The sequence below is a fragment of the Leucoraja erinacea genome, chromosome 8 (assembly GCF_028641065.1).
Source record: "Leucoraja erinacea ecotype New England chromosome 8, Leri_hhj_1, whole genome shotgun sequence".
NCBI lineage: Eukaryota > Metazoa > Chordata > Chondrichthyes > Rajiformes > Rajidae > Leucoraja > Leucoraja erinaceus.
In genome coordinates this window covers 38052921-38077860 of record NC_073384.1, presented here as the reverse complement: position 1 = coordinate 38077860, position 24940 = coordinate 38052921, and the positions used below count along the sequence as shown (strand labels likewise).

Below are 24940 nucleotides of genomic sequence, written 5' to 3'. Positions count from 1 at the left end.
CCTGCTCAATTTAAGGAACATTGCCAGGGATCCCTTACTGGGTTCCCCAGCCCAACGACTGATGTCTCCGCCCGCAATCCAAAAACAAGTACAATTCAAGCGCGACGCACAAAAACGTTTCTTTCAACAAATCCAGTAACCTCTCTCCAGTGGACAGGTTGTTCGCCTCCAGACAAACAAAGGCTATGGCCGTCTGGGTCACATTCACATCCCTGCCAAAGAACCGCGCTCCTACCTGGTCAGCGCGGATGGGGCCATTCACAGATGCAACCGTCAACATCTCCTTCCAGTGAAGGAACCGCGTCCTGCGACTCCGTATCCAGGTTTCGCGTTTTGTATACCCTCCCACTACCGGGCCGACTGCTCCACTATCAGAGACTGTGTCCCCGGTGACCTCCCCACAACGTTCAGCGCCTAGCTCGCCTACTTCACCACCTCCCCTCCCTGGCGGGTCCACGGTCACATCCCCGGTAAAAGGAGATGCGGACTAGTACCACACATAGCAGGCCACCCATTATAAACGGTGATTTTGTGTAACTATCTATACTTCCCCATATGTGTTATTAACGTTCCAGCTCCTATATTGTTTAGCCATTATGCTCCCATGTATCTATGGTTTCTTTTGTTTCTACAAGGAAAGATGTAGATTGGTTATTTCCTACTAACCAATTGTAGTGCTTGTTAGTAGTTGCTCCGCCGAATATGAGATTCATATTACCAAGAGCTTGCTTACATAAGTCAGTCTGAGTAGCTGCTAGTTACTGTAATGTCCTGCAGACCGATGCTGTAAGTGGACTTTAACAAACATGTGTTGTATCTTGATGTGTGTCCGACTCGACTCATTACAGCACTGAAGAGTTGGGCCAAAAAGCCCATTTCGTTCTGTGCGACTATAGCTTAACAAAAACAAAGTGGCTAAGATGGACCCACCTGGCACTCCAGGCTGAGCAATTTTGCGATGGCTCCATTCTTGTCCTCGGCCCTCATATCAAGGACGTTCTGAGAATCTCCTCCCTGAGCTGTTGCATCCTTCACAACAGAGGTGGCAGGAGTGCTAGGCTGTGATCTGATGCACTATGGGATTATTTACATAGAAAATAGGTGCAGGAGGTGGCCATTTGGCCCTTCAAGCCAGCACCGCCATTCATTGTGATCATGGCTGCTCTACCACAATCAGTAACCTGTGCCTGCCTTCTCTCCATATCCCTTGAGTCTGCTATCCCCTAGAGCTCGATCTAACTCTCTTTTAAATTCATCCAGTGAATTTGCCTCTACTGCCTTCTGTGGCAGAGAATTCCACAAATACAAGGGAATTTACAAGGGAAGCATTCACAAGGGTGGGTGCCTAGAGCAAAAGATAAGCTCACGGTGTTAAGTGGCATCTGTGGAGCCAAAGGGATGGTGGGCATTTCAGGTCAAGACCCTGCATTAGAACAGGGTGTGTAACAGGATAGACGCAACCTGATGAAAAGGCTTTGATGCAAAAGTGGGGGAGAGGAATGTTTAGTGATATAGAGTGGAAACAGGCCCTTCGGCCCACTGAGTCTATGCCGACCAATGATCACTCATGCACTAGTGCTATCCTGCATACGATGGACAATTAACAGAGGCCAATTAACCTATAAGCCTACACGTCATTGGAATGTGAAAGCCGGAGCACTCAGAAAAAACCCCACAAGGTCACAGAAAACATACACGGTAGAGATAGCACCCACAGTCAAGAGTAACCACGGAGCTCTGACGCTGTACAGCAGCAGCTCTACCGCTGCGCTGTCACCCAAAGTATCGTGACAGAGCTGGTATGTGAAATCAGATAAAGGAGTAATGATGGGCAGGTGGGAGAGGGCGGAGGAAAGGTGAGCTGAAGAAATCCAGGTTTAGGTGTGTTTATGATGGGCAGATGGAAGCAGGTGAGGAAGGGTAATGAGAGGAGAGGAATTGGAAAATTCAAATATTCATACCATTGGGCTGTAAGTTATCCAAATGGAATATGAGATGCTGTTCTTCCAGTATGTGTTTGGTCATATCCTGGCAGTGGAGAAGGAAGAAGATAGACAGCTCAATGTGGGAATTGGCATGCAACCAGCTCAAGATGGCCATTGCGGACAGAGTTCAAAATGGTTGCCGTCTACGCAACGCAGAGGAGTCCGTAGGCATCAGTGGGTAGTTTGTCTTGGAGATGGAGTGCGAGAGATCCAATCAAGCACGTGTCAGAAGAATAGCAAAGAAAGGAGCTCAGTGGGTCAGGTAGCATCTAAGGGAATGGACAGTCGACATTTTGGGGGCAGGACCCTTCATCTAAAATAGTATTTGTACCAAGGCTGGCCCGATGAACCGCAAACTAACAGAATAGGATGCACACTGATTTTAATAGCTCCTCATTCTGATTATTATTGTGGATTAATAGCGAGTCTGAAAGAACTGACTATAATAGATGTATTGTACACAAGAGCATTCAACCAGGTTAAAAAATAAATCTGTTAGAAACACACCATTTATTCATCTGTTGGATCCTTACAGAGGGCCTTAAGAGAAGATAACAAAAATGTAACGTGCGCACAAAGAAGATTTATGAAATACAACTAGGTTTTTTTTTTTTACAAAATCAGCATTGAAAACAATTACACCCCAGTCTGCAAATTTTAATTCTTAAGCCACAATCAGACATTTCAATACTTACAGAATTATTATTTTTTTATATAATAAAGAAAACACGAGGGCAGTTTATTGTATCTGCTAATGCAGTACCTTATAAAACTAGTACAAAGGAGGCCCACAGCAGGAGCAGGTCTGTGCAGGTTAGATTTCAGACAACCCCATTGAGTCAGGTGTAATGTACTGCAGGGGCCAAGCTTTCACTTTTTGAATCAACTTCTATGTCCACAGGTGCAATTGCATAACAGGAAATGATATGTGAATACATTAATTGAAGTAAAACGTTTAAGGTGTAGTACTTGGCGATTCTGGTTTGTGATTTTAATTTCCTGCACACAGTTTTTATATACAGTTAAATTTATGACAAGCTACACAAACTGTGCACTGTGAAAGCCAAGTCCCAAATGCTTTCTCAATCAATATCTAATGGTCATAAATAGATTCTCAAAGAAACTGATTTGTTGCAAAGGTGAAAGGGCATCATTCTGCAATAAACTGCTCTGTCGGAAGGCTGGACAATAAAGTGAGGACAGGGTAGACAAACTGAAAAGACACAAGGAAGCAAATAGACCCACACAAATATTACAGCCAATCTGTGCAATTCTAACATTACCAGTAATATCTTCCCCAGGAATGCAAATGCATTCTATACCTTTGCAGCACATAACCCTTAATGCTAATATTAAACAAAGCATCAACAATAACAAATTTAAAGAATACCCCAAATTTTCTAACCAACATTAGTTACATAAACATTCTTTATAAATAATTAAATACAGAAACTGTTTATAAAATCCACCAATAATGTAAAAAATCCCATAAACCATCAAAGCAAACTAAAGTTCCTATTTATAACAATGTTATGCATTGTGTATATACATGGGAAAATAAAGTAGCTTAAAGATATTGCACACCTAAGTAAAAGGAAAAAATAACCCATCAATGCAATGTAGAACCAACATTTCATTAGGCTCAATCAACATATTTAAAACCATCAAACAAAATTTTTTTGCCATACGACTAAATTAACTTATTTTGGTCTTACCCAAAATATGTTTTGAAGTTGCCGTGTTATGTCTGAAAATCTTTTTTTACTTATACCCATGTTTAAAAAGTTAAGTTGAATTTGATAGCTTTAAAATCCAGAATAACTGGAGCCGAGACATTTCTTGTCACAACGAAGAGGTTAAATAGCCATGTACATATTGATGAAAAAAGGTGTTTCAATAATAGTGGAGCACTAGAGGGTATGTTAGCTGTCATACCTAATGAAAAACACAAACTTTATAATCTTCATGTATCACCTGAAAGCAACTTCTGTTTTATTCCCCACTTGTTTGAATAGCTTTTTGCAGCCAGGCCTTTACATTACTGTCCTAACACAGCCATTGCATCATGTGTCCATGAGCACGAGGAGCATGTTATTTACCTTGAAGATGGAGGTGGAACTTTGTTTAAAACATGGAAAAAATGCATTACTTGACCCATGATCTCCAAATCATTGTATTGTCCAAAAACTTGAGACTTAGTGTGAAAATGTGCACAGACTGTAGAGTAGATATAAAAGTTCCAGCAGCACTGTCCTGATATTCATTTTAGTGCATAATTCAAAATCTTTGTGCTAGCCCTGAAATAACAACAAATTTTTAAAAAGAACAATCAATTCAAGCCACAGTCACCCATTGAGTAAGCCTACGATTACTTAGCTTATAAAACACTCACTTTTTCTGTATCTGAAGATGCTTCTATTTTTTATTTAAATAATCATATTAAAATTTCACTGCTCTAGTTATGGTTTCACATACAAAACTGTGTGGACTTTGATGATGATTTTACTGAACTTTAAACCACTGGTTGCAGGTTTGCGTAGAACTCTATATAAATACTTGGAAAATTTTCCAAATCATCAGGTTGAGTTTTACAGATGTTCTGGATGAAAGGTGAGTGATGTGCATCAAATGTAACATATTTTATTTTCATTGCACCTTTTAAGTTTAAGGTAACAAATTTCCCATAACTTAAATTAAAAAATCTAGCTGAAAAAGCTACTCGACAGCATTTTAAGACTGTCACTGACTTATTTAACCCAGGTTTCATTTACAGCACATATGTTTCTGCACAGTAGCCACCCCAACTCCCCTCCCACCCAAAGCTTATTCAAAAGCGCTTAAATTAAATTTTGGTTATGCCACCACTATTCTAAATTTTGGGCTGTTTTGAAGACTAAGTTATAAACTAATAAAAAGCTATTTCCTGGAATCAATGAAGTTTATACATTTTCTTGGGTAAAAGACTGAATTAAATGAAACAACATAAAATCTTATTGATATATAGTATTTATATTCTATATTTCCTGTTCTGGAATATTTCTAGATACAGAAACACAGTAAATGAAGCAGGTATGCCAGTGAAGACTTACAACAAGCTGGTGCATATCTTAATGCTCATGATTTTTTTTGGTGTAAGCTGAATGTGGATGTTTACGTCCAGAAAAAGCAACATTGCCACATTAAACTACAAATAGCAAGTTTATGTTCCTGGAATCCTGATATCTGATACTAAAAGGTTGTTAAAAATATATATACTTCCATTTTTGCTAAATGCTGAAGACCTGCATAACTTTACAATAAGTGACAATTATAAAGTTAGGTCAAGGAGACATTTCCACCAGAAAACTATTTGCTGGCAGGAAACACCATTATAATGACCTTGTGTATCAGACAACACCGAGTACTAAAGGAAGATTAGCTTGTCTTTAAATGTAAAGCGATACATTTGTACAAATGTAAAGCAATACTTCACCCTCCATATTCCAGTCATTTTCACCCTGGCATCTTGCAGTCAGACTGAGCTATTTTAATGTTGAGAAAATCCTTATATTAAAAAAAGTTCAACATGAACATAGTGGTGGCACTAATCAATATAAATGTTTTCTTTACTGTATAGCACAGATACACATGTTCTCAAATCGTAATCTCGAGGACACAAGAAACAGCATCAGTAGGCCATTCTGCCCTTACTCCTGCTTACTGTGCTATCATGGCTGTTCTTTTACCTCAGGTTCACTTCCCTGCACTAAACCCACAACCCTTGGTACCAAAAAAACATTGCTGTCTGTCTTGAATGTAGTCAGCAACTGAGCTTTCACACCTCTCAGCATTGAGTTACAATACCTCCGAGGAGCAAGTTGAAGCATCACCTCTTATTGCTGCTTCAAGTCACACTGCCATTCACTACTTTTTGCAATACGCACTGTTGGTGGAATAGTTATGGTTATTGCTCCTATTTTCTGTCGCTTTCAAGCAGAACACATTGAACACCAGAGCTAAAGCTTGTTGATCTGAAACATTAATATTTTTTCTCTCTGCACAGATCCTATCTGACCGCAGTCGGCTTTCCCCTCAGATTTCCAGCAAATGCCTTTTTTTATTTTCACAAAGCCAGAAGGCTCCTTGTGGTCAACATGCTTTGAGATTTTCACTGAGGGACAGCAATGAATTGTATTCAAATCAAAATGACCAAGTGCAATCTTATCTTCACAGCTAAAAAAAACCCAGTGATTTTGTGTAGCTCCATCATTGTCAGGTAGAAAGTTCATGCTCAGACCTACAATTTAATCAAAGTTTAAATAAATGGAGGGTTTTTGGTCCTCATGTAATTTGTTAATTAGGTTGCACCTACTGAAGTTAATTAATTACAATTCACTCCATGTCAAAGATAGAATTTCATGAAATACTTAAGAAAGACACAAAATGCTGAAGTAACTCAGCCGGACAGGCACCATCTCTGAAGAAAAGGTATAGGTGACATTTCAGGATGGAACTCTTCTTCAGGTGCTGCAGTTACTCCAGTATTTTATGTCTATTTTTGGTATTAAACTGCATCTGTAGTACCACCCTACTCATGAAATATTTCTTGCTTGTGCAAAACAATAGCCAAAAATTGTGTTTTGTCGACGTATTAACATTAATAATGTGGTAATGGTGAATGCTGATATTTTATTTTTCTCCTCTTAGTGTCAAGATAGTGCATGTTCAAAATAAACAAACAAATGCATAGAGAAACAAAAATACTGAAGTTTATCAGGATTATTAACACATTAGTTTCTCCTGGGTTGCCGAATACAAATTCTTTCTGCAACAATGTGCAAAGTGTACAACCTCTCACCCCCAAAACAAATTCTTTTTGGTGGAAAGAATATATAAGCTTAGCACAACTATGAGTGTTCCTACACTTAAAACTTCAGTAGCGTGTTGGAGTTCAAACGACAAACCAACCCAAAGCTTCACAATAGGTTTCACAATAATTTTTCGAGCTAATAGACAATTATACAAATCATTACGGTGGGGAGATGGGGGGAGAAAGAAGAATGGGGAAGATATTTGTAACCGGACAAGTGATAAATGGAGAGTTCTCCTCATGTGACAAGTAAATTAGTTTACACTTGCTTAAGTTAATTAAGTAGAACTACCTACAAAATCAGAGGTCAAGTAAGTAACTTAAGTTGCTGAAAAGTGGGAATTGATGTTCCACAGGGATCATTCTTAGGACCGTCATTAATCACCGTTTATATAAACAGTCTAGATTTACGAATTGGAAGGACAAAATCAAAATTTGTATACAATATCACGTCAGGAGCTACTAACATGGGGAAAGACTGGTGACAATAGTGTTGCTGACAAGACACGTAATGGAAAATTGATTCCAATGTAGTTAAATGTGGCATATCATTTTCATAGCTTTAAAGAATCCGCATAGTCTGGGTGCAGGTTTACAAATTATTAAAAGTAACTAAAAAGTGCAAGCACAGCACAGGGCTTCATTTGGGTGGAACCAAATTCAAGAGCAGATTGGTTGTACATAGCAGTTGCAGAACCTTGGTTAGACCGCCATGCATAATTTGTGTCACAAAAGGATAAAGCAGTATTTTTGCTTTAATAGTAAAGGTGATAACAAACCTGACAAATGTCTTTAAAAACAGAGGACAGAGAGAATGGGGCCCAGAGACACAGGGGAAACTATAAAGGAACTCCGGGGAAACATTTTTGCTCTGAAAATGGTGGTAGGTTAGAACTCATCAACGCATGGAATGGTTCAACGGTGATCCTTTTCAGGAGAAGTTGGACAAACTCTATCAGGGGCTAGTGAGAAAGAAGGGTAATAGCTTATGGCGAGCATATACTCTGGCAGTAACTTGGGTTGAATAGCCTGTTATTGTGCTATAAAGGTCTATATAAACCAAGGAACAGTTGACACTACATAAAAATACAATTAGGGGTGGGGAAAAGTGAAGTTGAATAAGTCCTAACAAAATCCTTGATTCCCAGCTTTTAGAAACCTTGGTATTCTCCAACATGTGTGTTGGAATCTGAACTCATCATGTTGGCTTACCGTTATATTCCAAAACTAAGTTTAAAGTACTCATGAATTTACATTGCATTAAACTTTAACCATCTTCTAGAGGTTTCCTAACCTTAAGACAACAATTACTACAGCTTGTAACAATAACTCACCTCACCCCCACACCTGCATCACTGTCTAAACCAAACCTCACAAAACAAGCTACACAACTAAAATATTTATAGAAAAGTTTACTACAGTCCCGCATTCTGTAAAAGTACCATACAAGTTTAGGTGCGTTCGGTCCCCTACTTTACCGATCTACCCCAAAACGGTGGGTGGCTTGACATTGGGAAAGTAATCCGCTGTTAAGGATACATGTGCAACTCATTGTCACTAGAAATAAAAAAATTGAAAAGTTTAAAAGTTGCTGACAAAGTATCAATATGTTCAACTCAATAATTAGATTTTGATAGTTACCATTAAAATAGCTTAACAAAAACACAAAATAGTAATTTCAAAGCAATGAATATTAAAACAAACTGCCTCAAAACATTGTTTTAACGTCTGTCTTATAGTTTTAATTCATAAGCTCCCTAAATTGCAGTTTCCAGTGGTTAAAAGTATTGACACAACACCAGCTACCTACTAATACCATACCTTCTCAGTCTGGTGCCAAGAATCCTTACTATTCAAGTATTACTAGTCTTATTAAAAAATTGCAGAGAAAGCAAATTTCTTTAATGCAAAAAAAAAAAAAAACACCATATTATAAGGCAGTCTAGTCAACAGATAAACTTATTCTACTGGGTTATTCGGATAAGCAAGGTGCAGCATGTAATCTGCTGCAAAGGTCTACAAAGCAGCAAGCTCTCTGAACTGCAATCATCCAAGCATGCATCCGAGAAGCATGCTCTTCCTCTTACTTCAAGACTAAACAGGTGAACTGCGATGCTCCAGAATGAAGTGCACAGCTACCCAGACCATTTCAGTCACAGTGCATTCAAGGTGCATTCCTGGCATCTTTTGCTCCTCAGATCCAGAAAGCAGTGTGGTGTCTCCCATTCATTTCAGTCGTTGTGTAACATTTGCCAATGCAACAGCAAAAGCCTGCACTGCTGAAAATGGATATTGAAAATCCAGAATATACGCATTTCCATCAATCCTTCCAAACTGCATCACCTAAAAAAAACAATATAAACAGAATGATATTGTGGTAAAAATACCGCCTGCATGATTTTTATTGAAACTGATTTGGCAGAAAACAAAAGCACATTAAGTGTACAATATACTCAAGATCTGTTTTAGTGACATATTCTTTCCTAAAGAGCTAAGATGAACGGGTTCATGAAAATTCTTTCAAGATGTATTTTTGGAGCATAATGTCACTCCCATTTGAGAAATAATTTGCAGCCTATTTGTAAAGTTCATAAATATGCAGTATGAATACAGCCTACCAGTTTCACTGTTCGCATCCTTGTCTCACTTTGTTATCACCTCTAGCCCAGCCAACAATGAGCCATTATGGGCTCCAATCTTCATTGGTCATCTGTTGCCAGCCCGGATTTGTTCTGGCCTAGTCCTACTTCTAGTTCCCTCCCCTATACGTCGCTCACCCTTTTTCTCCAGAGATGCTGTCTGACCCGCTGAATTACTCTAGCACTTTGTGTCTATCATGAATACATAGGCCCTGTGACCTGAAGAGCACAATTTTCAGTGCCAGCTCAAGAATAGGCTATATGTATCACTATCTTGCACAACTAAAAGGATATATTTGGGAGTAAATTGTAGTGTTTTATTGATTATTATCCTCATTTATTTCAAAGGTGATCCTCTCACCTGCTTCCAATTTTTCCCCAAATTGTTTACAATTCTTGCCTATGGTAACCTTACCTAAGGTCGGAGGGGGGGGGGGGGGGGGTGAGTTCCCCCTGCCACGGGTACCATGTAATCCCGTGTTACCTGCTTCATGGTCAGGATAGTCGGCGGCTAAACCGTCTCCCCCACCTAGTTTGCTAGGTGAGGGGGGGATTGTGAACCCCCAGCAGGACCAAAAACAAGATCTGTCAAAGGGCGGATGAGCTTCTAGCGAGCCAAAGGCCATCCACACTTCAGTAGAAATTGCAGTCATACATAGCATTGTAAGGAATGATGATAAACCACACACCAAAATCCTATACTTCCAGCGGTGGGAGTCCACAGGAACTGGAGATGTGTGGTGAATTCGTCACCATTCCCATTGGAAACCAGCACCAATGCGTCGCTAATGTTTTCAACGATGATGATGTAACCTGCATGCATTTCCTTCACTTTTCGCTAAACACCATCTTGAGGCAGTAGCACCAAGATTTGGAAAGAACTTCCAGAAATTACTTAATACTCTACACCCTAAATATGTGAATTAGCATCTAGGCATTGAGGTAATATTAATGATGAGTGAATACTCGTACTTTTTTAAAATGTGGTATTAAAAAGTACATATATTTTAATTTAAATACATAACATAGTAAACAGAATCATACAGTGGACCAGTCCACTTTACAAAATTACATATACATCTTTCAAATTTTCTTTAATTAAAAAATTTGAAACTCTTGGATTATGCAGGCGTTTCCAAACTATTTTACAACATGATACGAGCAAATGGGAGGAGAGTAAAAATGAAACCAATACATATTGGGGTATATATTAGTATGAGCTGCCAGAGGTAGTTGAGGCAGGTACTATTGCAACATTTAGACAGCTACATGGAAAGGACAGGTTTAGAGACATATGGGCCAAACACAGGCAGATGGGACTAGTGTAGATAGGACATGTTGTTCGGTGTGGGCAAGTTGGGCCGAAATGCTTTTTTCCATGCTCTATGACTATATGGCACTATATCGCATGTGATCAGCATGGGTTAGCTGGAAAAGTCCGGGACGCACTTGGAGGTTTGGATTTCAACATATTCCTGTTGACATCATAAATATGAAGCACATGGAATTTCATATTGCAAACAATTCTGAGTTCAGTAAAATGATACAAGATTCATTCAAACATAAAGCTGCTGGCTGCAGATGTCTGATGAGGATATTTTGTATTTTAATTTATATGTATTGCCACACTCAGAGTCAGAGTCATACAGCCAGAAACAGACCCTTCAGCCCACTACATTCATGCTGCCCATCAAGCACACACTAAACACACTTCATTCTGCCAACCCTGCCATGAACTATGCCCCAGGTTTTACCATTCACCTACACACTAGGGACAATGGCCAAGTAACCTATGGGAGGAAAAGGGAACAGCGGGAGGAAACGCACACAATCAGAGGGAGAATTGCAAACTCCACACAGACTGAATCAGAGTTACTGGAGGTGAGATGCAGTAGTTCGGGAATTATGCCCCTTTTCCCTTGTCCTTCTCCAGGAAGGTTTCAATGGTTCGGCGTCTGAAATGAAAATAGGAAGGGCTGGGAGAGGGGAGGGAGAAGAAGAAGGTAGAGTGTGTACTTACATTCTCTTGTAGTGTGAAATGGACTGGGGGAGGCAGGAGAGATTGATATGCAGACACCCTCGTATTCGATCTCTCTCATTCCGTCAGTGAGGATTAATTTTTTAGTTTATGTTTTAGAGATACAACGTAGAAATAGACTCTTCGGCCAACCAAGTCCACGCCAACCAGCAATCCCCGTACTCGAACACTATCTTACATTCTATGGACAAGTTACAATTTTTACCCAAGCCAATTAACCTACAAACCTATATGTCCTTGGTGCATAGGAGAAAACCCACGGGGACACAGGGAAGAACATACAAACTCCATACAGACAGTACCTGTAGCCAGGATCAAACCTGGGTCTCTGGCACTAAGGCAGCAACTCTACTGCTGTGTCACTGTGCTGCCTGTTCTGTGACACCATCACCACAAAAAACATTAGAGCAAGTGCTTGTTCGCCTGCAGTTCTTTCATAGAAACATAGAAAATAGGTCCAGAAGTAGGCCATTCAGCCCTTCGAGCCTGCACCGCCATTCAATATGATCATGGCTGATCATCCAACTCAGTATCCTGTGCCTGCCTTCTCTCCATACCCCCTGATCCCTTTAGCCACATCTAACTCCCTCTTAAATATAGCCAATGAACTGGCCTCAACTACATTCTGTGGCAGAGAATTCCAGAGATTCACCACTCTCTGTGTAAAAAATGTTTTCTCATCTCAGTCCTAAAAGATTTCCCCTTTATCCTTAAACTGTGACCCCTTGTTCTGGACTTCCCCAACATAGGGAACAATCTTCCTGCATCTAACCTGTCCAACCCCTTAAGAATGTTGTAAGTTTCTATGATCCCTCCTCAATCTTCTAAATTCTAGCGAGTACAAGCCGAGTCTATCCAGTCGTTCTTCATATGAAAGTCCTGACATCCCAGGAATCCTGCATCCTTAGTCAGATACCTGGTTTCTTTTCGGAAAGAATTGCTTGGCAACATTTGGTTGAGATGGTTTAATCTGCTGTCGTTTGACAAAACATTGATTAGACTATTTGTACTGTTGTGTACAGCTCTGGTCACCACACCAGAGGAGGGGTGTGGCAGCAACAGATAAACTGTGGAAGTGAATCATCAGGATGTTGACTGAAATGAGAGCTGTTGTTATAAGGTGAGATTGGATTGACCGGGTTTTTTTCTCTCGCGATCATACGAGGCTGACCTTAGAGGTTTATAAAATGAGGGATTGTAGGAAAAATAGCAAGTCCTTTTCACAGGGCAGGGGAGTCTGGAGGGCACAGGTTTTAGCTGATGGGGGATACATTGAAAGGATATCTGAAGGTGAGGTTTTTCACACAGGGTGGTGAATATCTGGAATGAGCTGCCAGAGGTGGCAGCAGAGAGATAAAATTGCAATGTGTAAAAAGGTTTTTGGACAGGTACTTGGATAGGGATGGTGTGGAGGAAAACAGGCCAATATGGGTGTGGGATTAACACAGATAGGCATCAAGGTCAGCATGGATATAGTTGGCCAGTCTGGCTGTACAATTCTGATTCTTATCTTGTTCAAGAGAATCTGTTCTGTTGCACACCAAACCAGCACCTTCTCATCAGCACACATGACATAGTCTTTAAACAAAAGCATTCAAAAGTCACTTAGACATTCAGCATAAAAGATCTGCAGCTACTTGTTTTTTCTTTTACATTTTACATACCTGTCGTCCATCAAGTTCAATTTGGAAGTTCTTTGCTGATTCTTGTGTCACTCTTCCGCCAAAGTCCAACTGGTAAACTTGCGTGGCCTCATTCCAAAGTGGCTGCTTGTTAGCCATTACATATACAAACCCTTGATTGCCCAGCTTCCCATCCTCTTTATCATTTGCTCTTCGACATTTCAGCTCATCTGTTTCATTTGCTGTCCTTAGGTTTCTCTTAGTTTTCCAAACCTTTTTGGTGCTCTGGCTCTGATTCATTAGCTCATCTCCACTAATGAATAACTCGGGCTCACTTTCTGAACTGTCTTGAAACTCGCTCATTTTATTCAGCTTCTTGGATTTTTGCTGATCTTTTTGGCTTTTGATTTTTTTCTTTTCTCTTCCTAGTCTTGGGCTAGAAATAAGAGAATTGAAGTCTGTAAGTGCCTTTGCCTCTTTTTTCACCTTTCCTTCAGTTACCGCTTGCATGTTGGTTTCTTCTGGCCGACTGTCCAGCCGTTTACGGCTTTTCTTGTTGCATTTATCAGTCCGTTGGGGCACGGGAGATTCTGTCAAAGAGAGAACTTCTTGGAAATTGTCTGCTGTTTCCACAATCACTTCAGTGCCTGTATGATTCTGAAGCTCTGCTGGAAATGGAGGCATTCCAGATTTCTCAATAAGCAAGTGTGGCTTTGAGTTCAAAGTCCCTTGTGAGCTGTGCATTGGAGAACATGCACTGTAGGCATTCCACTGATGCAATGCAATCTGGGTGAGTTGTAAACTAGAAAAAGTGTTACTGGATGGATACATTGGTGGCAAAGGACAACAGGTGATATTAGCTGGATAGCCAGACTGGACAATGACTGAAGGGTCTTGTTGTGGGTATGGTGGAGGCCCAATAGCTTCAGGGGGAGGGGGAGGAAATGATTCCTGAAAGGCTGCAATAGGAGATGCCGTGTAACTTATTGGATATGGTAAAGTCAGTCCATAATTTGGTTGAAAAGTGACTGTTGGACTGGTAGGAGATTTAATAGGAACAAATGATACATGGGACATCTCCATGTGTGATGGCTCCAAGATGAGAGGTGGTAGTTTATGACTCCCTGTTGTTGAAACCTGAGTTGGTCTATCCTGTGGGATCCAAATCTCCTCACTCCCCGATGGGTCCCATTGATATGGAGGTGGCCGCTTCATGCTCATTGCGATCGCATTATTCAATGTAATGTGATGAATGGATTTGTCAATTTGGCAAGGCTGCAAAATGGACTCGTCCTCAGTGAAGGCGTTATTAATGTATTCAGTTCTATCATGGCAGCTGTCTGGGGGACTCAGCAGATTGTAAGATGACTGAGAAGAGAGAGGTGATGTACTAGATGAGTGCACAATTACAGTGCTGTGCTGAGAGCCAGCTCCAGTCGGGATCTCCTGCCTGACAATGTTACCGCCGTTGTTGATGCACTGACTGCAGGTATAGAGCGCAGGAGGAGATCGGAGAGTGTTTTGTTGGTACTGTGCAGAAATAGAGTTGTTTTTTGCTTTATGACCATGTTGAACAACTCTTTGGGATTCGAGAAGCTGGGACACCTTTACTGCGGCATCTTTGCTGTTTCTTCGCAATGGCATTTGTAGTGTGTTGCTGTTAATACGGTGCCTCCTAATAGTTGCATCGGGATAAGGCGGCGGATCCCCGCTTGGAATGACACAGTGAGCAACATTTAGCCTATTTAGTGTCCCATATACCTGCTGTACCTTCCTTGCATCAGCTGCGGGCAGGCGAAGCAATGACTGCCCTGGGCCGGGAAGTGTATACATGTTTTGGTTGCTCATTATACGCGTGCGAGGCCTGCACACTTCTTCCACATTGCCGCTGCTGTCAAAGGTTGTGATTCTCTCGTAGCCCAGCGGGGTTTGCAGATGTCCAGTGGGAAAGAGGGAAAAATCTGCTTTTTTCAGACAGATATCTACTGACGGAACAGTAGCAGGAGTGGCTACAGTCGCTGTGGTGGTACCCGGATATGGAGGAGGTGGATGGGTATTTATTTTAGTCAACTGAATTTCAGGAGTTGTGCAGAATACCACCGTGTCACTTTCCACCAATTGTGGGACTGTGCGTAAGGGTTTGATTTTTTGAACGTGCTCGGGCTCCCTTTCAACATGTTCCACAGGAGGAATCTGCAACATCCCCGAGATCTGCTGTGATGGCTGCTGGGATCCACCATTCATACGGCCTGCTTCCAGATTACCAAAGATAGCCTGCCCTGGATTGGAATACCTAGTAGGAATCGCATACTGGCTGGAGCTGTCCAATGTGTGCTCCACTGCTCCAGCAACAGCAGTTTGATTGGTCAAAACATCAAGTTGCACGTTCTGATTGGCAAGTAACGACTGGACAAGACCAATGCTCTGAGTGGGGGACATTGCTTGTGCAGAACTATGGATGGGTGCAATGGGAATATTAACAGTGCACTGAGGGTTGTTTTCAGAAGCTCCAGATGGTCCATTCACTGCAGGAGTAAAGGAAAAATATATATTTGTCACACGTACAGATTGCAATTTTCACTTGTACAGCTTGCAATTTGTCAAACTAACTTGGTTACGTTTTTTGAGGAGGTGACAAAGATGATTAATGAGCGTAGGGTTGTGGATATTGTCTATATTGATTTTAGTAAAGCATCTCATAACGTCCCCCAGGGTAGCCCAATCCAGAAGATTAAGATGCACAGGATTAATAGTGACGATCATATGGATTCAAAACTGGTTTATTGAAAGAAGACAGAGGGTTGTGGTGGAAGGACAATGTTCAGGCTGGAGGTCTGTGGCTAGCGGAGTTCTGAAGGGATTTGTGCTCACAGACACACACACACACACACACAAATGACTTGGGTTGGTTAGTAAGTTTCTAGATGACAAGATTGCTGGGGCCATGGACTGTGAGGAAGGCCATCAAAGTAAACAGTGGTGAAGGAATATAGAATGCTTGCTTTCATAAGTTGGGACATTGAGCATATGAGTCAGGATATCATGATGCACTTTTATAGGACTTTGGTTAGACCACATTTGGAGTATTGCGCGCCGTTCTGGTCGCTCCATTAAAGGAAGGATGGGGATGCATTTATAAAGGTGCAGAGGTGGTTTACCAGAATGATGTCTTGATTACAAGCGGTTTTGGCTAGAGGGAGAGGTTGACCAGACTTGGATTGTTTTCTCTGCAATGCTGAAGGTTGTGGGGGGACCTTATGGAGGTATATAAAATGATGAGAGGTATAGGTAGGGTAGACAGTCAGAACCTCTTTCCCCCCCCCAGGGTGGAAAATCAAATACTAGAGGGTATAGTTTTAAGGCGAGAGGGATAAAGTTTAAAGGAGATTGCAGGCCAAGGTTTTTTATTACACAAGATTGTTGGTGAGTGCCTGGAACATGCTACCAGGGATGGTGGTTGAGACAGATATAATAGTGACATAAGAAACTTTTTGGTCGGCAAATGGATATACAGGGAATGGAACGATATGGATTATGTGCGGGCAGGTAAGAGGTGGTTTTGGCATCATGTTCAGCGTAGACATGGTGGGCTGAAAGGCCAGTTCTAGTGCTCGACTGTTCTATTTTATGAGGAAACGTTTTTGTTGGACTGTACAACATAAACTTTCAAAATTATCCCGTCAAAAGTAGTATAAAAACAAATATTATCCTACTTCACAAAAAAAAATTAACCTCATGTTGTTGTAGGTGTCATTATAGGTGTCTTCTACAGATGCTCTGTAGAAAGCATTTTATCGGGATGGTTTGGGAATAGCTTAATCCAAGACGGCAAGAAATTGCAGAGAATTGTGGACGCAGCCCAGACCATCGCACAAACCAACCTCCTCTGCACGTCACGCTGCCTTGGCAAGGTCACTTTTAAACTTTTAAACAACTTATCTACAGAAGGACACAAAATGCTGGAGTAACTCAGCGGGACAGGCAACATCTCTGGAGAGAAGGAATGGGTGACGTTTCGGGTCAAGACCCTTCTTCTGAGAGGCTGCTTGTCCCGCTGAGTTTTTCCAGCATTTTGCGTCCACCTTTGATTTAAACCAGCATGTGCAATTCTTTCCTACACATCTACGAAAGGACATTGGGCTGATTGCGGGCCAAAGAAATTCAAGTATGAAAAGACATCATGATTAAGCTATTAAATAAGTACTTTTCATCTGTCCTCACAAAGGATGTGAATGAAGTTCGGGTTACATTGAAGGAAGATTGTCTGTGCGTTCCATTCAGAAATAGAGTGAAATACAAATCAGTTGCGTGCAAGGCCCTCCTTATTCGTTAAAATGTTAACTATACATACAATTATCCTTTACCCATAACCTGGAGAAATACTAGAACATTAAAAATTTTAATTGTATCGTCAAAATTTCCTTCGAAAAATCAGTGTTTTCGGTTGTGAAAAGGACCTAAACAGCCTGAAAAAATCTGAGTGTGGAATTTAAATTGAATATCTGAGTGTTAAATGTTAATGATTAAATTTTGTGCATTATCAAAAAGTGTATATTTGTTTGAAATTGGAGGCATAATATAAGTAACACTGCTGATCTGAAATGCACGTAGACAAAAGGAGCAGGACCAAGTCCTAACATACAATCATCAGCAGACTTCAATGTCCTTGGAATTTTAACCAAAATATTGAAGAGATGATACAAATTTGCCTCTTATTAGTTTACACACCTAGTATAAATCCTAGACCAGACTCACCCGCAAGATCATCCTCATCCTCACTGAAGACACTGGGATTGAACATGGACATGTTCATCAAATCCATTGACAGCTTGCGTACCTCTGGCAGGTAGATGGTCATTTGTCTGGGCTGAAGATGCAGCAGGCTGGTTTTATAGATTACTGAGGACGACAGGATAATTGAGGAAAATCACATGTATTACTAGGCAGTTTAAATACATCAGATGTATTACACACATCAAATTTCAATACATCAAATTACACTGAAGCCAAGGGTAACTAATTCAGTATCGACATGGAAAGTGCGAAAGAGCTAATTGAACTAGGAAGTGAAAGCATGAAGAAAGATTATGGAAGCTGATTACAGAAAAGGAATTTATGTTTAACAGCAATGAACAAAACCCTCGAATAGCCATATTTTATATTCAGTTTCATCCATCAAAACCTCCTAAATGTTATGTTGTGCTCTAGTCTAAATTTGTATTCATCAAACATTTGTATTATGAAACTGGGAGCAGTGTTTCTTTTGTTCTTTAAATCCAAAGAATTTATATACTAATTCTGTGTACTTCATATTAAAAACACTTCCCCAACATCAATCTTGTCCTTTAATGCACATTCCTTCTTTTCATAGAAAACCTTGTGGGTCTTATACAGCTTTATTGTCTTTATTCTCTTCAAAATATCCTTGATGATTATTTTAACACTTTATAATTTAAAACATCTGTCTCAGACATGAATATCTGTTGGCCAGAAAATCATTTATTGCAATACAAGTTAAGAAATGAATTACTCAAGCAGGAGTTAATGTTAAAGTTGTTGCTTTAATATTAAAATGTGCTAGAAAATGGAATACACTGAACAATCCAGCAGTTTTGATGTACAACATAGAAACAGAAAAATAGGTGCAGGAGTACGCCATTCGGCCCTTTGATCCAGCACCGTCATTCAATATGATCATGGCTGATCATCTAAAGTCAGAACCCCCTATCTGCTTTTTCCCTTTCCCTTGATTCCTTTAGCCGTAAGAGCTAAATCTACCTCTCTCTTGAAAAGATCCAGTGAATTGGCCTCCACTGCCTTCTGTGGCAGAGAATTCCACAGATTCACAACTCTCTGGGTGAAGAAGTTTTTCCTCATCTCAGTCCTAAATAGCCTACCCTTATTCTTAAACTGTGACCCCCTGGTTCTGGACTTCCCCAACATCGGGAACATTTTTCCTGCATATAGCCTGTCCAATCCTTTAAGAATTTTATGTTTCTATAAGATACCCTCTCATCCTTCTAAATTCCAGTGAATATAAGCCCAGTCGACCCATTCTTTCATCATATGTCAGTCCCGCCAATCTATTGTTAAAGAAGGTGCTGTCCATCTAGTTGGCATGTGGCCCCACTCTGGCAATGGAGGCGGCCCAGGACAGAAAGGTCAGTATGGGAATGGTACTTAAAATGGTTAACAATCTGGAGATCCAGTAGGCCTTGGTGGACCAATGAAATGGTGAAATTTGTGAGGCTTGTACAATACAACTTTATTCATCCCCAGAGGGAAATTGGTATCATTTAATGCTCCTAAAGGCTACATTATGTTCAACCATTTGCCACCACTTAGCAAGCAATAAATGCAACTGTTTAATTTCACAAATATGGATCAAGGAATCAGTGACATTTGATTCAAGATTCAAGAGAGTTGATTGTCATGTGTCCCAGATAGGACAATGAAATTATTGCTTTGCTTCAGCACAACAGAATTATCCTCAAATCGAACTCCTTTCAGTTGATTCGATTTGCTATTTAAAAAAATATTCAGCTGATATGCTAAATACAATTTGATCAATTTCAAGATGGTTTTTCTGCTGAGGTTTCCACACCAAGCTCGTGTGTGCGAAACAATTTTGTTTACAACTATTCAAAAGCAGGAAATCCAACAGCAGATTTGTATTTCTATAGCAATATTCTCAAGGCATCTGTAAGCAAACGGGGGCAGTGGATAGCAATGTAGAATCGGTTTAAGTTGAAATCATGAACTGCAGGGGAATGAAGACACAGGTAGTAGTCTACAAGCCCCTAAAATAGGACTTGAAAGTGCAGAGCATAAATGGATAAATGTCTGCGGCATGTTTGAAGGGAACCCCAATGGTCATGGGAAATTATAATCTACATATTGAGTGGACAAATCACCCTGGCAAAGGATTTTGTAGAAGAATTTGGGGGAAGAATCAGGGATTTCTTCATAGAACAGTTTGTTATGCCTACCATGGAACTGGTCATTTTCGATTTGCTCATGAGTAATGAGGAAATATTAATAGGAGAGCTTGTGGTTAAAGATCGCCAAGAAGGTGTTGACCACAAATAAGATCATTTATTTGTAGTTAAAAGATTGTAGTTTGAGGGAGAACATCACAGGACCAAAATCACTGTCCTCAACTTAAAGGTAATTCAATGTGGGGGTTTAGTTTGGTTTAGAGATACAGCATGGCAATAAGCCTTTCAGCCACCGAACGCACACTGACTATTAATCAATTGTTTACACTAGTTCTATGTTATTCCACTTTCTCATCTATTTTGCACATTAAGGGTAATTTTAGAGGCCAATTAGCCTACAACGGACACAACTTTGGGATGTGGGAGAAAACCGGGAAAGCTGGAGGGAGAACATACAAACTCCACGCAGCCAGCACCCAACATCAGGATCTAATTTGGGTTTCATGCGCTGTGAGGCAGCAGCTCTACTCACTGCACCATTGTGCAGTGTCCAAGATGGTCTGGAAAAATTAGCCCCCCGACATGTCAATAGATGAACAGTGGCAGATGCTCAAATAGCTGGTTAATAACGCAGCATGAATGTATCCAATTGAGGGCTTACATGAGACAGAGGCACAATCTGTGGTTAACAAAGGAGGTAAAGGATAGTGTTAATTGAAAAGTAGGGCATACACAGTTGCTAGGACCGGTGGTAGGTCAAAGAACTTGGAAGATTTTCAGATCCAGCAGCAGAAAATTAAAAAAGCTTGTACGGGAGAAAATTAAAACAGTCACTTGAAACGGACTTGTGTTAAAATCCTCTTGGAGTGATCTGGTATTCTCTGTCTCTGAAATAATATGGTGGCTAGTTCATTAGTCATGTTTAAGGTGTATAGAAATATCTGAAAGATCGAGAAATTGAGGATTATGTGCATCTGGTACAGGAGAACAATTGAGCACACATCAACACAAGATCGTATAGAATGACAGGGCAAGCTCAAGGATCTGAGTGGCCTCCACCTGCTCCTCCAGTTCTTGTTATAACTATGGTTCATTTGTTTGGCCACATGAACACATGAAACAGATACATTGTTGGCACCTGATATGGGATAACGGTTGTCCAAATGCTCCTGATTATTTGACATCAAGAATGTTGTTAACTAAGGAACACAGATCTGTAGTGTCAGCTAAAAATGCCAGGCATAGTACAGTAGTCCTCTGTGTGCAATATCCAGATTGGAAACTGATGTGTATGGAATTCCAGTGAGTAAAGGGCGATGGTGACAAAATTATAGATATCGTCAGTGAGGCATGAAAGGGCAAATGGTGTATTGTAATTGTACATGGAAGCTGATGGAAACATTGGGATCCATGGCAATCACATTAGCAGCAGGTGAATGCAACCTGATGGCCTTGGGCTCAGACAAGATGATCTGGAATCTGAGATTCAGACACTGCAATGCATCAGGAAGGGGGAGGTTACCTGGACACCTTTGTTCCAGAAGGCAGTCACATCCCTGAGATTAAGATTGAGGAAATTCAGAGCGTCTCCGAGGATCCTACAGTGCTTCTACGCAGCGGCGGTGGAAAGCATCTTGTCCGGGAACATGACCATCTGGTTCGGGAATTGCTCTGCCAAGGACAAGAAGGCTCTGCAGAGAGTAGTGCGTTCGGCCGAACGCACTATGGGAACTTCACTCACCCCCCTGCAGGAACTATACAACAGGAGGTGCAACTCCAGAGCAAACAAAATCATGAGAGACCTCTTCCACCCCTGCAACGGACTGTTCCAGCCGCTACGGTCAGCAAACGCCTCCGTTGCCATGCAGTGAGAACGGAGAGGTTGAGAAGGAGTTCCTTCCCAGAGGCAATTCGGACTGTAGACGCCTTTCTCACCAGGGACTAACTCTACAGAACGTTTTTGCTTCTATTATTTATTATGTAAAAGAATATGTGTGTTATGATTGTGTTTATAATTTGTTTGGTTGTTTTGTTGTTTGTCTTTTGCACAAAAGTCCGCGAGCATTGCCACTTTCATTTCACTGCACATCTCGTATGTGTATGTGACAAATAAACTCGACTTGACTTGACTTGACTTGAAGTAGAATTGGTCAGTCAAGGACAGGAGGTTGTGACTACAAGTGAGGCTGGTATAGGGATCCAGAAAGTGGTGTTGCAGGAGCTTCAGCCCTTACACGTGCCCAAAGGGTGTGAGGTTGTTGCAGCCTGTTGGATGAGAGCAGAGGTGGATGAGCATACTGACCACAGCACTGTGGTAAAGGGGCCATTCAAGCAGGCGGAGTGAAAAGGAATTAGCGGGAATCAGGGACTGCATAGCTAGGAGGGTAAATACTGTTCTCTCGCTTGCCCAAAATGCCAGGAATAATGTGGAGAACCAGTTTACATTTTTGATAATGCCATTTTTTAGAATCTGAGCTTGCTGGATCATTGCTGACTGGTGCTTTGTTTGTGGTTGAATGCTTTGAGCTGCCAAAGGCGGGTCACCGAGTGCGGGGCACCCACATGAGAGGTGCGCCAACTTGACTTCATCCTTGATGCATCTGTCACCATGATGGTCTTGTAGCTATGACGTGCATGTCTGGTACTAATTGCTGACTATCGGTAACCCGCAGGATGGTGAATATGAAGAGCAGGTTTAGAATGGAAATAATCATGGCGTCGTCTCCTCCTGTTATCACGCAGCACCGTTCAAGACGTCATGGTATGACTCACGAGCTTGGACCTGATTTGTTGGTTGGTCACGAGGTCATTTCACTGTCCGTTATATATTTTTTGCCGTCTAGCCTGCATGTAGTCCTCTGCAGCAGCTGGCATCTCATTCCAGCATGTCTCTATGCACTCATCATTGAACAAGTATTGATTTCCTGGCTTTACTGCAAGGAAGGCTACAGATTATAATGGTGCATATTTCTGTTGCTGATGATGATGATCCGTAGCACCTCATATATGTGCAGATTTGAGCTCCCAGATCTGTTGATTCTACTCAATGTAACAGAATTGTAGTGTTGTCTTGTGGAGAGCGACAGTCCTTAGTGTGAAGACAGGATAATGTCTCCACACAGACCATTCTGTGGTCAATTCTACCAATACTGTCGTGGACAGTGTCACATGTAGATTGGTGAGGATGAGGTCAAGATGGTTCACCTCTATCCTTGGTTTACTCGCTAATTGCCTCAAACACAGTCTGGTGGCTACGTCCTTCAAAACCTTAAATGCCGGGTACTTCAGGTTTCCAGTATCAGAGCTAACTTGCAACGTGAATAAACATGAACTAGTTCCTAGACAGAGTGTTAACATCTGAATTCCTACCTGCACCAAGATTACTTGGTAGAAATGAAGCCAATCCTACAATCTTGAACTTTGTCCCCCAAATATTGGATGTGACCTGAGCAAGATAGTTGTGCTGAAACAAACAATTGAATATGGGTTTTTTTTTTAAATATCAGTATTACTGGCTTACATTATCATCCAAATGTATTGATATGGCTAGCAGATTCCATAATATATATTAATTTGAGCTTTACAGCAGGTTATACTGTTGGGACAAGGTAGGACTATGTAATTAACATCTTAACTAATCTAAAAGCAGTGATTAATCTTCATTCTAGATAATGGATAATTTTCATTCCCTAAAGTCATCCACAATATTAAGGTGTATTCCAAAAAATACAATACATTAGAAGATTGGCAACTTATTGTTCAAATTTTCCATTCCTTCTTGGTTCTTGTGCACAGAATATCGACTAAAAATGTAACTGTTAAGTTAATCTGCACTACTCATTTCACTTTAATATCAAACAAGACTTCTAGTAAAGAATCAAATGTATAACTTCATACCTGCATGATATCTTCTAAAGGAAATTCTTTACGAGTTAAGCTTGGGGAACCAATAGAAGGTTTCCTAATTGGTAATCGCGGAGACTTTGATATCTCCTGGCTAGCCCGAGAAAGTTTAGGTGACTTTCTAGCATCAAGATTAATTCTGATGAAAAATGCACATGGATTAGTATGAAATTATAACATCTTTCGTCTGCTGGAGCTCATTTTTGCAGACCGATTGCTGCGTCGGCTATAATTACTTGATTTAGAATCAAATAACACCTCTGACAGAATGATAAAAAGAATATTTGTTTTTTATTTATATGTAGTATAAGAAACTGAAACAATCATTTGGTATATTTTTACCGTAGATGGTCATTTGGTCTATCAAGTTCATGTCAGTCAAAAAGGAACGACTCAACCTAATGCTGCCCCAGTCCATAAGCTTGCAGGTCACTCCCATCCAGTCATATCCCAATGCTGTTTAAAATGTAACAAGGGTTCTGCCTGTACCGAACTTTCAGCAGCGAGTTCCAGACCCCCTGAAAAATGTTTGTCTCATGTCTCTAATCTCAACCGCACAATTTGATATCTCGGTTAAGTCTCCTCTCAGCTGTTTTAGAAGTAAAACAACCTATCCATTCTTTCCTGATACAGTGTACCCCCTGCATTTCTGAAGGGTTGATTCCAAGAAAAGTACCCATGCTGCAAGTTTCCATGATGCAAACCATCTTTCCTGTTGAATCACATACTATACATGGAGCAAGGACATTCTTGCCATTGAGGGAGTGCAGCGTGGGTTTACAAAGTTAATTCCCCGGGATGGTGGGACTGTCATATGCTGAGAGAATGGAGCAGCTGGGCTTGTACACTCTGGAGTTTAGAAGGATGAGAGGGTATCTCATTGAAACATATAAGATTGTTAAGGGTTTGGATACGCTAGAGGCAGGAAACATGTTCCCGATGTTGGGGGAGTCCAGAACCAAGGGG

At 40.8% G+C, this 24940-nt stretch overlaps 1 protein-coding gene across 1 annotated transcript in view; it reads right to left on the bottom strand.

Moving 5' to 3' along the window:
• Positions 1–2476: 2476 nt before the first annotated feature.
• tulp4a (TUB like protein 4a) overlaps positions 2477–24940 on the bottom strand; it is a 67541-nt gene continuing 45077 nt past the window's right edge. The window contains exons 10-14 of the mRNA XM_055639509.1: positions 23969–24113; positions 23441–23534; positions 17889–18032; positions 13176–15658; positions 2477–9177 (exon numbers count right to left, since the gene is read on the bottom strand). Of these exons, the coding sequence (XP_055495484.1) occupies positions 9061–9177; positions 13176–15658; positions 17889–18032; positions 23441–23534; positions 23969–24113 (2983 nt within the window). The 3' untranslated portion in view covers positions 2477–9060. The remainder of the gene's footprint in view (positions 9178–13175; positions 15659–17888; positions 18033–23440; positions 23535–23968; positions 24114–24940) is intronic.